The 13,806-nt window shown below is 36.2% G+C and overlaps 2 protein-coding genes across 2 annotated transcripts; one reads left to right on the forward strand and one right to left on the reverse strand.

Annotated features, from left to right (window-relative positions):
* Positions 1 to 4,900: 4,900 nt before the first annotated feature.
* On the forward strand, positions 4,901 to 6,016 carry LOC109214422 (proteinase inhibitor PSI-1.2-like). Its single transcript, XM_019378338.1, has 2 exons — positions 4,901 to 5,009; positions 5,617 to 6,016. The coding sequence occupies exons 1-2, from the start codon at positions 4,964 to 4,966 to the stop codon at positions 5,832 to 5,834; spliced, it is 264 nt and encodes an 87-aa protein (XP_019233883.1). The 5' UTR covers positions 4,901 to 4,963; the 3' UTR covers positions 5,835 to 6,016.
* Positions 6,017 to 6,407: 391 nt separating this feature from the next.
* Positions 6,408 to 12,907, reverse strand: LOC109214421 (myb family transcription factor PHL7-like). The gene is made up of 7 exons (XM_019378337.1): positions 12,588 to 12,907; positions 10,716 to 10,941; positions 8,750 to 8,826; positions 8,603 to 8,645; positions 8,402 to 8,459; positions 8,158 to 8,227; positions 6,408 to 7,115 (listed from the first exon to the last, which is right to left on the reverse strand). Exons 2-7 carry the CDS (start codon positions 10,930 to 10,932, stop codon positions 6,579 to 6,581), a joined length of 1,002 nt encoding a protein of 333 aa, XP_019233882.1. The 5' UTR covers positions 10,933 to 10,941; positions 12,588 to 12,907; the 3' UTR covers positions 6,408 to 6,578.
* Between the last annotated feature and the right edge of the window lie 899 nt (positions 12,908 to 13,806).

Genomic DNA, 13,806 nt, shown 5'->3' on the forward strand with positions numbered 1-13,806 from the left:
ATAATAGTCAAACAAAGATAAATTTTCAAGGTTGCCAAAATGACGAAGGATCAATTTGGAAATTTGAACAAGAAGTTGTTAGGAGGGCCTTAATTGAGATGATAGTTATTGATGAACTACCATTTAGCTTTGTAGAAAATGAAGGCTTTATGAAGTTTATGAGAAAAACTCAACCATTATTTCGTCTTCCTTCTCGTAGACAATAACAGGATTGTTATGAAGTTTACAGTGAAATGAAGCAAAATCTAAGAAAGTCTTTTAGAGAAGCACAACCAAAAATTTGCCTCACAACAGACACATGGACTTCACTACAAAGAATAAATTATATGTGTTTGACAGCCCACTTCATTGATAGGGATTGGAAGTTGCATAAAAGAATAATAAATTTTTGCCCTATTACTAGTCATAAGGGTGAAGAGATGGCTAAAGTTATTAGGGATTGTTTGCTTGAATGGAAATTAGACAAGGTTTTCACTATTACCGTGGACAATGCTTCTTCAAATGATGTCACAGTTAAAGAATTGTCTAAACAGTTAGATATGTGAAAAACTAATATGATGAGTGGTAAGCATCTTCATGTGAGATGCATGGCTCATATACTAAATCTAATTGTGCAAGATGGTTTAAAAGAACTTGATGCTTCTGTGACACGTGTTAGAAATGTTGTGAGGTATGTGAGATCTTCGCCTGCAAGGACCTTAAAGTTTAAACAGTGTTGTGCACATGTAAAGGTAGAATGTACCAAAACATTGTGTTTGGATGTTCCTACTAGGTGGAATTCCACCTATTTGATGTTGGACACGGCACAAAAATTTGAAATGGCCTTTGACAAGTTTCATCTTTTTGATGATGGATTTTCTGCTTATCAATGTTCTCATGTTTGTGAAGATGGTAGTAGTGTAGGTCCTCTTGATTCTGATGATTGGGTGAATGTGAGGAATGTGATAGAGTTTCTTGCAAGATTTCACGAGCTAACTAAAAAAGTTTCAGGTTCACGTTATGTCACTTGTAATTCTCATTTTGAGGATGTATCTGAACTTTATTGTCATTTGAAAATGTGTTTAGCTAGTGAGGATGAGCATTTGAGAAAAATGGCTGAGCGAATGCAAGAAAAGTTCAAGAAGTATTGGGGTGAGCCTGAAAAGATGAATAAAATGATTTTTATTGCTTCTGTGTTGGATCCACGTAACAAATTTGAATATGTTGAGGGAGCACTTGAAGAACTTTTTGGGGAGGAAAAAGGAAAGAAAATAAATGCTGAGGTGTATGCTTATATGAATTCTTTGTTTGGAGAGTATCTAAAAAAATATTCAACTGGATCTTGTCCTCAATCTCCATCTAGATCTACTTTATCTAGCAACACATCTAATACATCTAGTGGGAGTGTTATAAGTGCATCAAAAATAAGGACTAAGCTTAGCTTGAAGAAACAAAAGGAAGACAATGGGGGTGGGGGTGCTAAATCGGAGTTGGATAAATACATTAGTGAAGAACAAGAACCTTTTAGTGAAGACTTTGATATCTTGAGTTGGTGGAAAACACATGCTCCTAGATTTCCTATTCTTTCGGAGTTGGCTCGTGATGTGTTGGCCATTCCAATTTCTAGTGTGGCGTCGGAATGCGCATTTAGCACCGGTGGCCGTATTCTTGATTCATTTAGGAGTTCATTGACTCCTAAATGTGTGGAAGCTCTTATTTGTGTTCAAGATTGGCTTAGAGAAGAGAACAATCCTATTAGTGTTGAAGAAGACTTGAAGTATCTTGAGGAACTCGAGCTCGGTAAGCTTTAATATTTTGCGTGTATTTTAGTTCAAAATAATATATCATGCTTTTTCATTTGTATGACATTTTTTGGTCGAATTATCTATAGATATGGAAAATAATGGAAGCACTACTAGCATTGTTTGATGTATAGTTGGAACTTGCATCTTGAGTGGTGAGTTTAATACTCATTTTGTTTGGTGATATACTTAATACTTTTGTAGTTTTGTTTTTTTATCATCAAAATATTATATTCTAACTTATGATTTATATATTTTTAGGTTCAAGCATTGTGGTCAAGTCTATAATGTGTAGTTGCGTACAGATGCAATTTGGAGTTGGGCAGAATTTGGCAAACTTTGGAGTTGTGTACAGTGCACTGGCTTTTTTTTTCACTGTAATTTGCACTGCACTGGTGTTTAGCAATGATTGTTGACTGTTCACTGTAATTTGCACTGCACTGGTGTTTAGCAATGACTGTTTTTGGAGTTGGGCAATGACTGTTCTGTTTTTGTTCACTGTAATTTGCAGTTTTGCACTGCACTGGTGTTGCTAAATGACTGTTTGCATCTGGTGTTTACTTTACCATGTATTGTTTCAACTTTCATTTCAACTTTAGTATGCAATGACTGTAATTTGCATGTGCTTTAAAGCTGACAATTTCAAACGTTGCTGCAACGTTAGGACTGTTAGGACTGTTAGGACTTAGACTGTTATCGAAGCCACATAGCACTGTGTAACTTACAATTGTTTGTGGTGTTTACAATTGTTTGTGGTGTTTACAATTGTTTCAACAATTGTGCATGTGCACTGTTAGGACTTAGGCGTTAGCTAGCATTGATTATTTAGCGATTATTAAACCGAAACCGTACCGAAACCGTACCGAACCAAAATAAGAAAAACCGAACCGTACCGAAATATTTTGGTATGGTATTTGGTATACATAATTGATAAACCGAATACCGAAATACCGAACCGAAATTATTAAATACCGAACCGAAATACCGAATGCCCACCCCTAGGCTCACTGACGTACATTATTGCGAACGTCTTCAGTCTTGACGTACATTTTCAACAATTTTATCACAATAAATTCCCTGTAATAATCCGGAGTCCCCAAAAAATCTCTAAGAGTTTCATCGTCTTCGATGTTAAACTCAGCATAACAAGCAACCCCTTGCGGAGTCACAAAATACGAATATCTTCCGGTTATTTTAAGATTCACCGAACGTTTGCTCAATCTCATTTTATTGCATAACAACGATACCAATCTATCGTACTCCATTGTAAGTGGCAACTTAACATGACTCTGTGGAGATAAACTATAGCTCACTGAGTTATTCGCCATCACAACCTCACCTCCCCCCCTCCCCCCTCCCCCCCTCCAATATAATGAAACCCTTACTTTTCGCTCTTCAGACATTATGAAAAAAGCTTGAGAATTTAACAACAAGAAAAATTTATCACGAAGTTGGAGTATTTCTGAATGATAATTCTCAAAACCCTTAACGCCTTTATATAAGGCAATGCCCAATCCGGTGGGTCAAATTTTTGGAAGTAAAACGCGGTTTAAAAGGGCGTTTTACATATTTGAATTATTGTTATGTCAGTTAAGCGCAGAAGAGTTATTGGTGGGCCCACTAAACATGTAAAACGCGGTTCATTACCGCGCTTTATATAAAATGCGGTAATGAACCGCGCTTTATATACTTGTCTTTTCAGCTACTATATAAAACGCGGTTTGCTAAAAATATAACTTTTTTTTACACTTAAAAAAGTGTTTTGAGTCCAAAAGAAACACATTTAGGTTCCGGACTCTATATACAACCACCTTCGCACCATCTCATGAGTCATGAACGTTTAATTGACGTGCACTAATCTACTGTTTTAGCTTCTACAACCACATTGTCTCCCACCATCTCATCCATCCTGAATTCCTGATAAATTTGACAAGTGAAAGTGGAAATGTACCTTTCTTATATTGGATTATTTCAATGAAAAGATATGAAAGTGCTGCGCATGCATGCCTAGTTAGGGAAATAAAAAGAAATGGATTTCAACCTAGCTTTGTCTTGTCGAGATAACTTTGTATACACTAAAAAGTGGGAAAAAGTTTTACCACTATATTAATTAAGTCGCCTAAAAATAATAGAAGTAACTGCTCACATTAATTAAGTGCTATTAGTATTTAGTAACATTGTAACATGCAGAATAAATCCGGTAATAGTTACAGCAAGTTAAATTACACTCGTTGTATAAACATTCTTATATTGTTTAGGAGCATGTGTGGATATTGTTAGGTCACTGTGCATTTCCAGATTGCTGTAATAATTTTGAGTGGAAACACCACTGTAAGAATCACAATCAATTAAGAGTACTGTTTCAGTCCTATGTTATACTGTGGAGGAATTATTACAGGCTTTCGATGTCTTTCAAACTTTTGCTCAGCAATCTCTCTAATTCCTTGAGTCAAAACACTTCTCATTACAAGGGAGACCCAATACATATGGAGGTCAGACATTCACATTATGCAACAACAACAACTAAATCCATTGAATTCCCACAAGTGGGGATCTAAGGATGGTGAAATGTACGCAGTCTTACCTTTATTCGGGAAGGCAGAGAGGCTTTTTCCGAAAGACAGACATTCACATTATGCGCTGCCAAATTTGGTGGTCTTTCACTTAAATCAGCAAGTTTCAAAATTTCAATTTTTAAAACCTCACAAAGAGTTCTTCCTCATAAGATTTACTAAACTAAATTTGACTTATCAAATTACAAATAGAGATTCCAATTGGACGATGAGTACTTCGTTAATTTATTAATGTAAAAGATCACAGACTGTTACAGTATATCACACACTGCTACAACATATAAAGCGTGTGGTCTATTAAGAGTTCAAGTCTTATTCAGTGATAGAATATTTACACAATCAGATCACTAAGGTAATTACTGATAAGCCTTAATCAGTAACGTGATAAAAATGATAATTGACCAGCTAAACTACACGAATAGCATCAAAATTTTATAATGTTGATGCATATAACTTAAATCCTTTTAGAAATACCTACATTTTTGGAATGAAACAAAGTCATAACATGTTCATGAGTTTCTATTTTTCCCTCTTTAGATCATTCATCTGCTATAAACAGGCTGATAGTGTAACATCCCCTATGCACTAAGTAATAACTCACGACAAGGCATGGCTATTCACAAAGTTGGTTTCCTTGCTGTCCTCCTTCTGTTTGGTGAGTGATTTCAATATTGAAAGACGTATTATACATTTCTTTCTGATTTTGTTCACCTAGCTTAAACTTTCTGGCAAAGTCACTGTATTCTAACTTCTAAGCTTTCCCTGCACATGTTAGTTATTTTGGATATTCAAAACAAAAGAGTGAGAAACATTTTGTAAGAAGAGAGTAATTTTTATAGCATGTAGAGAAAATATACTCTTTTCTTACAATAATATTGTGATGATGCCTCTTTCATCGCATGAGAAGAGAGTAATATTTAACTGGTTATAACATGTTATTTTCTAAGATATAATTTAGGTTTACTAGACGGGTTATCCGTCGTTACAAATTACTAATTTGAAAATTTTACATCGTCAATGTACCGAAGTTTAACTGTTAACATCAGTGGCGGATGAAATGTTAAAGTGACGGGTTCAATTGAACTCATAACTTTCGATCCGGAGTATAATTTATATATAATAATTCATTAAATTGGCAAAAAATAGTAAATATGAACCCATAATTAAAAAAATATAATAGGTTCAATGCTAAAAACCTTAAATATTGAACCCATAAAGTTTAAATCTTGGATCCGCCTCTAATTAATATGGGTGCAATGTAGGAACACATGTACTAGGAAGCAAAATGGCAACTGCAGCGGAGGAGGAGAAGTCTTGTCCTCGAGATTGCATTAGCGATGCAGCTTACATGGTTTGCCCAACTCGCCATGGACGACACAAATTAATTGAATCCTATTGCGACAACTGTTGCACTTTACCTGAAAATTGCAAACTTTTCAAAGAGAATGGTGATCTCATATGTACTGGAACTGATTATTAGCTGTTGATTCTCAGTTGGAAGGCGACTAGCTACTTAAATATTTACTATTTATGTAATAAGGCCTGAGGTTATGTCCTCAGGTGATCTCTCATGTGTCATGGAATTTGTGCCTTGACTAGTTAAGCTTTTACTAAGCTAAAAAAGTTTGATCATCTTATATTACTGAGTGAAGCTTCTCGTCATAGTTAGACTACTTCTGTCCTAGTTGTCACCTTCCGTAATCCTCCTCCATTATCTGCACTTGAGATCAAATATATTTGTGAAGATCAAATTGGCAGAGTTACAAAGAGATGACACAAACATTAAAATAAAAAAAAGGTACATGTGGAATTTACACCAAATATCAACACTACCCCATAATACTCGGCAGATTCAGTCACAAAGAGAGCAACATTGAGGTGTTGCATACAACTGGTAGTAGAAGGTAATGAGAAGTCCAGCACCAAGGAGCTAAGCTGTGAAGACCAACTTTTAATACGTAAGAGTTAACGCATACTAACTAGCCTCAAGCCCAAACTAGTCGGAGCGAAATGTTAGAACTCTCAATCTAGCAACAAATCAGAACAGCCCCTATATCACAAAGCAATAGTTGAACCCTTGAAGATAAAAGAGAGAATTTTAAACCAACTACATTAAAAAACCATGCGGTATCTGTGACCAAATGAGAACATATATCATCAGAGATTACACAAACTAGATGAAACGGAGTCATGTTGCACAAGCAGTCTGCTGGGCACCGAATAACTACATGTTACCAGAAACTTTCTGATCCTCGATGCCAAGAGATAATTCTGATGTACGATTAAATTGGTCCCTCGTCATAAAAACTGAAGGTGGTTGCTGGTATGGTGAGCTCAAGCTTGATTCCAATATCTGATGTGTAAGTGCCTCATTGTCTTTTGCAAAAGCTGCACTTATGCCCACTCTTTGTTTCTTCGATGACCTCTCGCCGTTAGGGCTCTCCATTGGCGACGACTCTGGGCAATCAGAATCTGGAGTGAGAGGCTCATGCTGCAAGGAGAATGATTCGTCCACAGAAAGGCTCTTGGTTGGGGCATGTGCTTTTACATGCTTCTCAACATTCGGGGACTCAGATGTTGGTGCAGGAGTCCCTGGATCACTCCTATTATCAGATTCTGGGCCATTGTCACCAGTTGGAGGAGCAACGACCCCAGAACCAGGAACTTCTGAAAGAACTCCACTGAGCCGCTGCTGCTCTTCGATTATCTTCTTCAAATACTTCCCTTGGGCTTCTATTCTAAGTTGTAGCTGTTTCTGGACCTGTTAAAAAGCAGGAAAAAGGGGGCTGTTACCACTTTCACAAGCCTGAAACTTTTGCAGGACTAGATAACAGTAGTCTGTCATGCAGGAAAGCATGCTTTCCAAACTCAGGGGAAGTAAAGTAGAAACGGAATTGATTATACCAAGTAAATTTCAATTGATTTCACAAAGGCAGAATTAAGTTAGCCTATATCGTATGGCCACTTTGTTTAGTAGCCGTAACTCGTGTCCATGAGCATGTCCTAACAATATGCTCAAAAATGGTCATAGATTATAGATATGGGAATTTTGATCTTCTAATATAGAATAATGTCAACCTATTGCCCCCCCAAAAAAAAACCTTTCTACACAATTTTTGTGTTATTCCTCGTTCTCACTGTTAGATAGTTATGTGTAAATAGTCTTAGTCCCATATGTAGTAGGAGTAGAATATGTCCTAGTCCCATATGTAGTAGGAGTAGAATATGTATTATATATAGAGGTCATTGTATCTTTATTAATAATATAATTTTCTCCCGTGCATTCTCACACTCATAATAGCTTTTAACCCTTGACATAACAGAAGGGTTAGAACCTCCACCACTAGAAAACAAAGGAAAGTGGGTATATTTTCGGTACATTATACCACTTCATATACAATGCAAAGATTAGGCATATCACCCTTGTACAGTTGCTCCCTCTCATGACTCGCACGGATATAAGCCCACATTTTTTTTTAATCGGTTGGATATAAACCCATATTTTAAGAGACTCAACACACTCAGATACATTTTAATTTTCTTGAGACAAGGTAAGCAAATGAGCAAAAGATATTCTTGCAGGTCTCTGTTGAAGCGGTATACTGAAAACAAAAGGTTACAGCAAAAATTATGAAGCCAATGGTTAGCATTTGCTTATTATTTTGCTAAGGAAAAGAGAAGGAACACTCCTGCTACAGAAGCAGCAAAAATAGGTTCTTCTCCACATTCCTTTACCTGTCAATTAAATGCTCCCTAAGGACTATATCCATACCAATTATACAAAAAGCATTAAAAGAGCATACCTCCAGTTGCTCGTGCAGTCGCTTTTGCACCTCCATCTGCAGCTTTAGAGCCGTAGTGATTTCCACTCCTCTGTTAACAAGCAATTCTCTCTCGGGTCAAATATTTAAGATCCTTAAATATACAAACCACTTAGTTTTTTGAGAAAAAACAAGGACATTTTAGAATACAAGACTAGTGTAGATACATTCCAAGTTCATGCATTCAGAAGAGATCTACACAAGCAACAAGGGAAAATCTACTCACGATGAACCATCCAAACTTGATAGCATATCCCTCGATTCTTTCTTATCAGGTTTTTTCCCTTGCAATCACAAGACAAAAGCACATTAGTTTGTTGGCATAACTGGAGTAGAACCAACTTCATCACATCCTCGATTAATCAAGTTAGGTTCAAAATATAAGGAGTACACAACCATGAAGATTTTGAATTCTATCACAGCGTACCATCAGATGAGGAATCTGGAAGATATTTAGCAAGTCGATATTTCTGAGCCAACAGAAAAATAAACGAAAGTCAGTTACCATAAAAGAATAATTCAAGCACACATCTCCGAAGGATAAGTTGTACAAATAAAACATGGTGAATGATACCTGTAAATGGCTTTTTACATGGTAAATGGTTAGGCCTTGTACACCCATGACTCTAAGAACGCCTTTCGGTGTAGCTCCTGAACCAGAGAAAAGAATCTCAGAAGAGTATAATAAATCAGTAAACACAAGGATACTGGATACTTCAGTTCACACCTCAAAGAATTATTACTCCTTCCGTCCTTTTATGTAACATCTTTTGACTGGCATGGAGGATAAGACAGGTGGACTTAGTAGTAGTTTACAATGAAATAAATGTTATGTAACAGTAGAAAAATTAGTTTGAAAGAGAAATAGTCGCATTAAAGCTTAATATTGATTTACTTAAGTAAATATGAATTTTAGAAGCTTGAAGTAGTTGTATAAAGTAGTAATATTTTTAGTTAAATTATCAGACATTTTGGGACATTCAAAATTGAAGAAGTGTAATATTAATTAGGAAGAAGGTGTATTAGTTGCCAAATCTAGATAATTTAATGATTAACTGATGGAATCAACGTTATCAAAGGCGCGCTTAAAGCGCCTTTAAGCCCTAAAACGAGGCTCAAATTATGTTGAGCGCTTCGCTTCACTTAACGGGCGCTTCAGTGTTGTCATCAAGGCTCTAAGGCATACTTTTCCTTGCCAAGAAGTGTAATCCTGAAGACGCGGAACTAAACAATTGATATTTCACTTTATCGTAAATTCTCTTCAATTTCTTTGTCAATATATTCGGTATTCATGCATATAGATATTAGTCTTGGACTACACATACATAGTTGTAGTTTTTCTCTATTTGCGTCTTTCTTCTTTAGAGCCCACGCTTTATTTGCACTTTGCGCTTAGAGTTCTTTTGTGCTTTTCGCCTTTGATAACATTGGATGGAATATCATAGATTATATAAATATACAAAATGAAACTTACGGCAGCTTGCAGACTTACCAAAGTTCAATTACATATCTCCAATTGCAAAGATTTTAATAAAACTGTCTTTCTTTTTTCCCTGATATGTCGCATAAAGCTAAGGTTTGAACAATTATATAGAAAAATAACCAGTACTAGGGTCAAGTGAAAGTTGGCCGCCCAATTTTGGGGGCATGATTGCATTTACGTGGTCATCTACACTCGGTTATTTATGATATTTGTGTGCTTGCATCAGAGGCGGATCCAGGATTTGATGGTTACGGGTGCCACTGTATTTAACGTAAACTTATCAGTAGTCGAAGAGGTTGAATTTGGGTATACATGCATTTGGCCGGTTCGTTATATTTTAAATTAATTCGGTTCGATTTGGTTCGATCCATTTTGAATTAATTTAGCTTGCTTTACAAGATTTTTTGGTGCATAAATAAACACATGATAATGAAACTGAATATATTTGATCCTTTCAAGGAAAAAAATAATATTAACTAGATAAAAAAGAAAAATGGTTAAAAACATATTCAAATAAAAAAATTTAAGATCTAGAACAAGAAAACATAGACAAATATGCTTTTATAATCTCAAGAACTAATAAAGATGAGATTGTATATTGAGAGAAAATATAAAAATGAAGATAAAAGAAGTTAAGAAAAAGAGAAGAAAAGAAAACAATCTGGAAAGAAGGAACATAAAAAGTAAAATTGGCTCAATATGAGGGGATGGAGGATCGATCTTGGGAAGGGCTACTTTGACCATGGCACCTACAGCCATTTAGTGACTAAGGGTGCCACTAATTATTTATATACCTTTTCTATGTCAAATACTAGTGAAACACCATCCCGTACAAGAAATTCTAACCGAGAGACCGGGTGGCGTACTACCCCTTCACCTCTACATAGATCCGTCCCTGGCTTGCAAGCACGTGTCTTCATGCACCTGAGTCCCGACTATAATGCTCCTAAAGGACTATTCAAAAGACAGGCATCCCAAGCCAGACCAACATAGCCGCCATGGTCCACAGGTGGGGGTGGGGGGGTGGGGGGGGGNNAGTGGAAGTCCAGAAACTTACTATCCGGGCCACCAAGTTGTGCGACAGCATCAACAAATCGTTCATGAAGCTCATTGGTCCAACGCAGACGTTGCTTTGAAGCAAGACTAGGATTGTTGATGTTATTGCCTCCACTGGTCGGATCCATTGAGCCGTCATCACAGTCTAATGACTGACTATGCACTGCTGCATTGTTGTGGGCTAAGCTTGAACCTGGAACGCCTTTGGGCTGATACATTTCATTTATCTACATAAAATAATGATGCAGTCATAAAACAAAGACTTAAAAAGTATTACAAGATCTTAAAAATCAGCAAAACAAAAATAGAGCATTACTTTCTGAAATATAATACACATAAAAGGAAAATGATTTGTCCTCTTTAATTGCTCCAGTTTTCCTTGATTCCATGTAATAAACATTGTCACCACATACCTTTTGTTACATTTATAGCAATTCCCAGACCAACTAATCCTCCTATACCGTAGTTAACTCGTCATTTATTAAAATTGTTTTAACCATCAAAGTATTCAACTTTACAGGGGTGGGCCCACATGGATCTATGCGGTTGCTCCAGCACCCATTGTTTTTGACTCAGGATCTATTAGTTGCTAGAGGAAAGGGAGCACCCAATTCAGTGCGTACATTGGTTAATAAGCCGGATGAAGCAGCTCTGTAATCCCCTGTGTGCAGGATTAAATCTCCTCTCAAGCAATTTGTCTTTTTCAACCGATGCGTTTTATTTCCCTTTCTTTTTACTTTATTACTTTCCTTTTTAATTCCTCATTTCCATTTTCACTTTCTTTCCCAATTTCTAGTCCCACTCTTCCCCCCCAAAAAATGTTTTTTTTTTTTCCTTTTGTCATTTCTCTTTCTTTATTTGCTTTCCTTTTCACTTTCTTTCCCACCCAAACCCCATCTTCCCGAAACCTATGAAACTCCCTCTTCGTCAACAGTAGAACGAAACTCCTACTCCCTCCTCTGTTACAGCTCCTTTTTCCCAGATGAAACTTCACCGATCTTCTTCTCTCTCACTGGTCACAGCACTTTGGCTTTTTTCTATTAGACTTTTGAGACTGAGAGACGAATCAAATATAGTTTAAAACCTTTTTCTTTCGTGTGTGTGTGTGTGTGTAAATATAGAAACTTTCAATGTATGTTTAATCTAAAACTAATACTTCAGCAGTGACTTCTGATTTCTCCGAACTAGTTGAGGTTGCCTATCTGAAGCCATATTCAATCTACTCTACATATCTATGTCATTCCAATACTGGATTTTCAATCTAAAGATTATCTAAACTCACACCCCCGCAGATTTCAAAATGAGCTAAATTTATATATTAGGACTAGTGATTTAACCAGCTGGTGAAGTCACCCCTGGTATTACATATTGCATTTCAGCTCAAGACCAATTTTAGCTGATCAGCCTTTGGCCTACTTCTTTGAAATTGAGTATTGGAAGAATTTTGAGGATTCATATATTGAACACCATCTTGTTTGAGATTGAGGCATAGTTGTTGTTGCAGTAGTATTGGAGTATACAATAACACATCCCCAAATTTCCATATGTTACAAATTCATAAATTACAACCCAACCTTGTAATTTGACCAGCTGTTTAACACTCCATTTCAGCTCATTACCCTCTCTAAAGCTTCGAAAAAAGTAGTCAACTCAAGCCATCTACCATAACCCTAAATTACATCTCTAAAACCCCACATAATTCATCAAAATAAAACATAAAAATTCACTCTTTAAACTTCTCCACCACACAACAGACCATAAAATCATGAAATTGACCCGACAAGAAGAAAAAAAACCAATTTTCAGAAAATTGAAAAACACTAACAACGATCTCACAGAAGAAGATCAAATTGTTAAGAGATAAGCATCTTACAGTGAATAGCACAACTCCTGTTCGCGATGCGAGCTTCGAAATCCTCACTCGAGCAGTACGAAGTGATTTTTTTGAATTTCTTAAACTTTATTGAGGAAAAAATATATCAGGGAAAAACTAAGAGGGGTTCTAAGTAAATAACTGAAAACTGACCGCGGGCAGGTTCAGCGGACCCCAGAGACTGCCCCAGCTGAGAAAGACATTGTTGTTTAATTAGCCTGGCCGGCCCGGAATCTACTTGGTAATATTCCGGCACATTGTAGTTATTAAGACATTTTAATATGTCCTTGTTTTACAATTTGGCTTTTTCTTATTTGATTGGTATTGGCTTTTTGGACCATCTCTTCTCTCCAATGCTTTCCTTTCGTTTTCAAACTTTTGGTTTTTGCTTATTTTTTAAAGATATTTTGATAATGAGTAGTACTACTCTCCCTTCTCATTGGCAGACTTTTATATATGGAAATACAAGCCACACTTTGGTGTAGCAGTGTTCTCGATAGAACCTTACTCCTATTATCAAGATCTCTTTAGTAGGATATGTAATACTCCATAATGGCATATTACACTTCCTTAGTTACAGTTAGGGGTGACAATTTGAGCCCGGGTCCATTTGAACCATTTAAGGTTGCGCTGGTCATTGACCCGTCAATCTATTGAACTTAACCCATCTTGATTCAACTCATTTCAGCTCTTCGAAGTTGGGCTGACTTTTAGTCCAAATTAATCCATGAATAACTTTGATAAAATATTTTTAAAAGGAATTTTTTCATTCCTATACACTATTTGAAACTTTATTACCCTTAATGTCCATGTTTAGTTAATTACCCGGCATAAATAAGTTTTGCTTACAAAATATATACAGTCCACCTTATAAGACTCCCATTCCATTATTTGTGCCTTCAATCAAGTGATGTAATTACACCCTTTTCCTTTTTTCTTTTCTCTCTCCCCTCTTCTCTCCAGATTCTCTCTTTCTCCCCTCGTCAGTCCAAATACTTACAAATTTATGTAAAGGGATCAGCTTTTCCTGACCAAAAATTGTTCGTGCATCATAAACTATTTCTAGTTTTGGAGTATCTATGCTATTCGAAATTGGTCCCTTCGATCATATCACATATACTTTTTCCTAATCTGGTAATAATAGTATCTTATAGAAGAAATTATCTACATACACAAAAACAAAAAGAAAACGAAAATCAAAACTCGTAAATATAGGTAG

This window comes from Nicotiana attenuata, unplaced genomic scaffold (assembly GCF_001879085.1).
Source record: "Nicotiana attenuata strain UT unplaced genomic scaffold, NIATTr2, whole genome shotgun sequence".
Classification (NCBI taxonomy): Eukaryota; Viridiplantae; Streptophyta; class Magnoliopsida; order Solanales; family Solanaceae; genus Nicotiana; species Nicotiana attenuata.

Coding starts and splice junctions, on each gene's coding strand:
- LOC109214422 (XM_019378338.1), top strand. CDS start 4,964: ATGGCTATTCACAAAGTTGGTTTCCTTGCTGTCCTCCTTCTGTTTG. Junction 5,010..5,616: donor TGCTGTCCTCCTTCTGTTTG/GTGAGTGATTTC, acceptor GGTGCAATGTAG/GAACACATGTACTAGGAAGC.
- LOC109214421 (XM_019378337.1), bottom strand. CDS start 10,932: ATGTATCAGCCCAAAGGCGTTCCAGGTTCAAGCTTAGCCCACAACAAT. Junction 8,460..8,602: donor TCCAGATTCCTCATCTGATG/GTACGCTGTGAT, acceptor TGTGATTGCAAG/GGAAAAAACCTGATAAGAAA. Junction 7,116..8,157: donor GACTGCACGAGCAACTGGAG/GTATGCTCTTTT, acceptor GCTTTTTAACAG/GTCCAGAAACAGCTACAACT.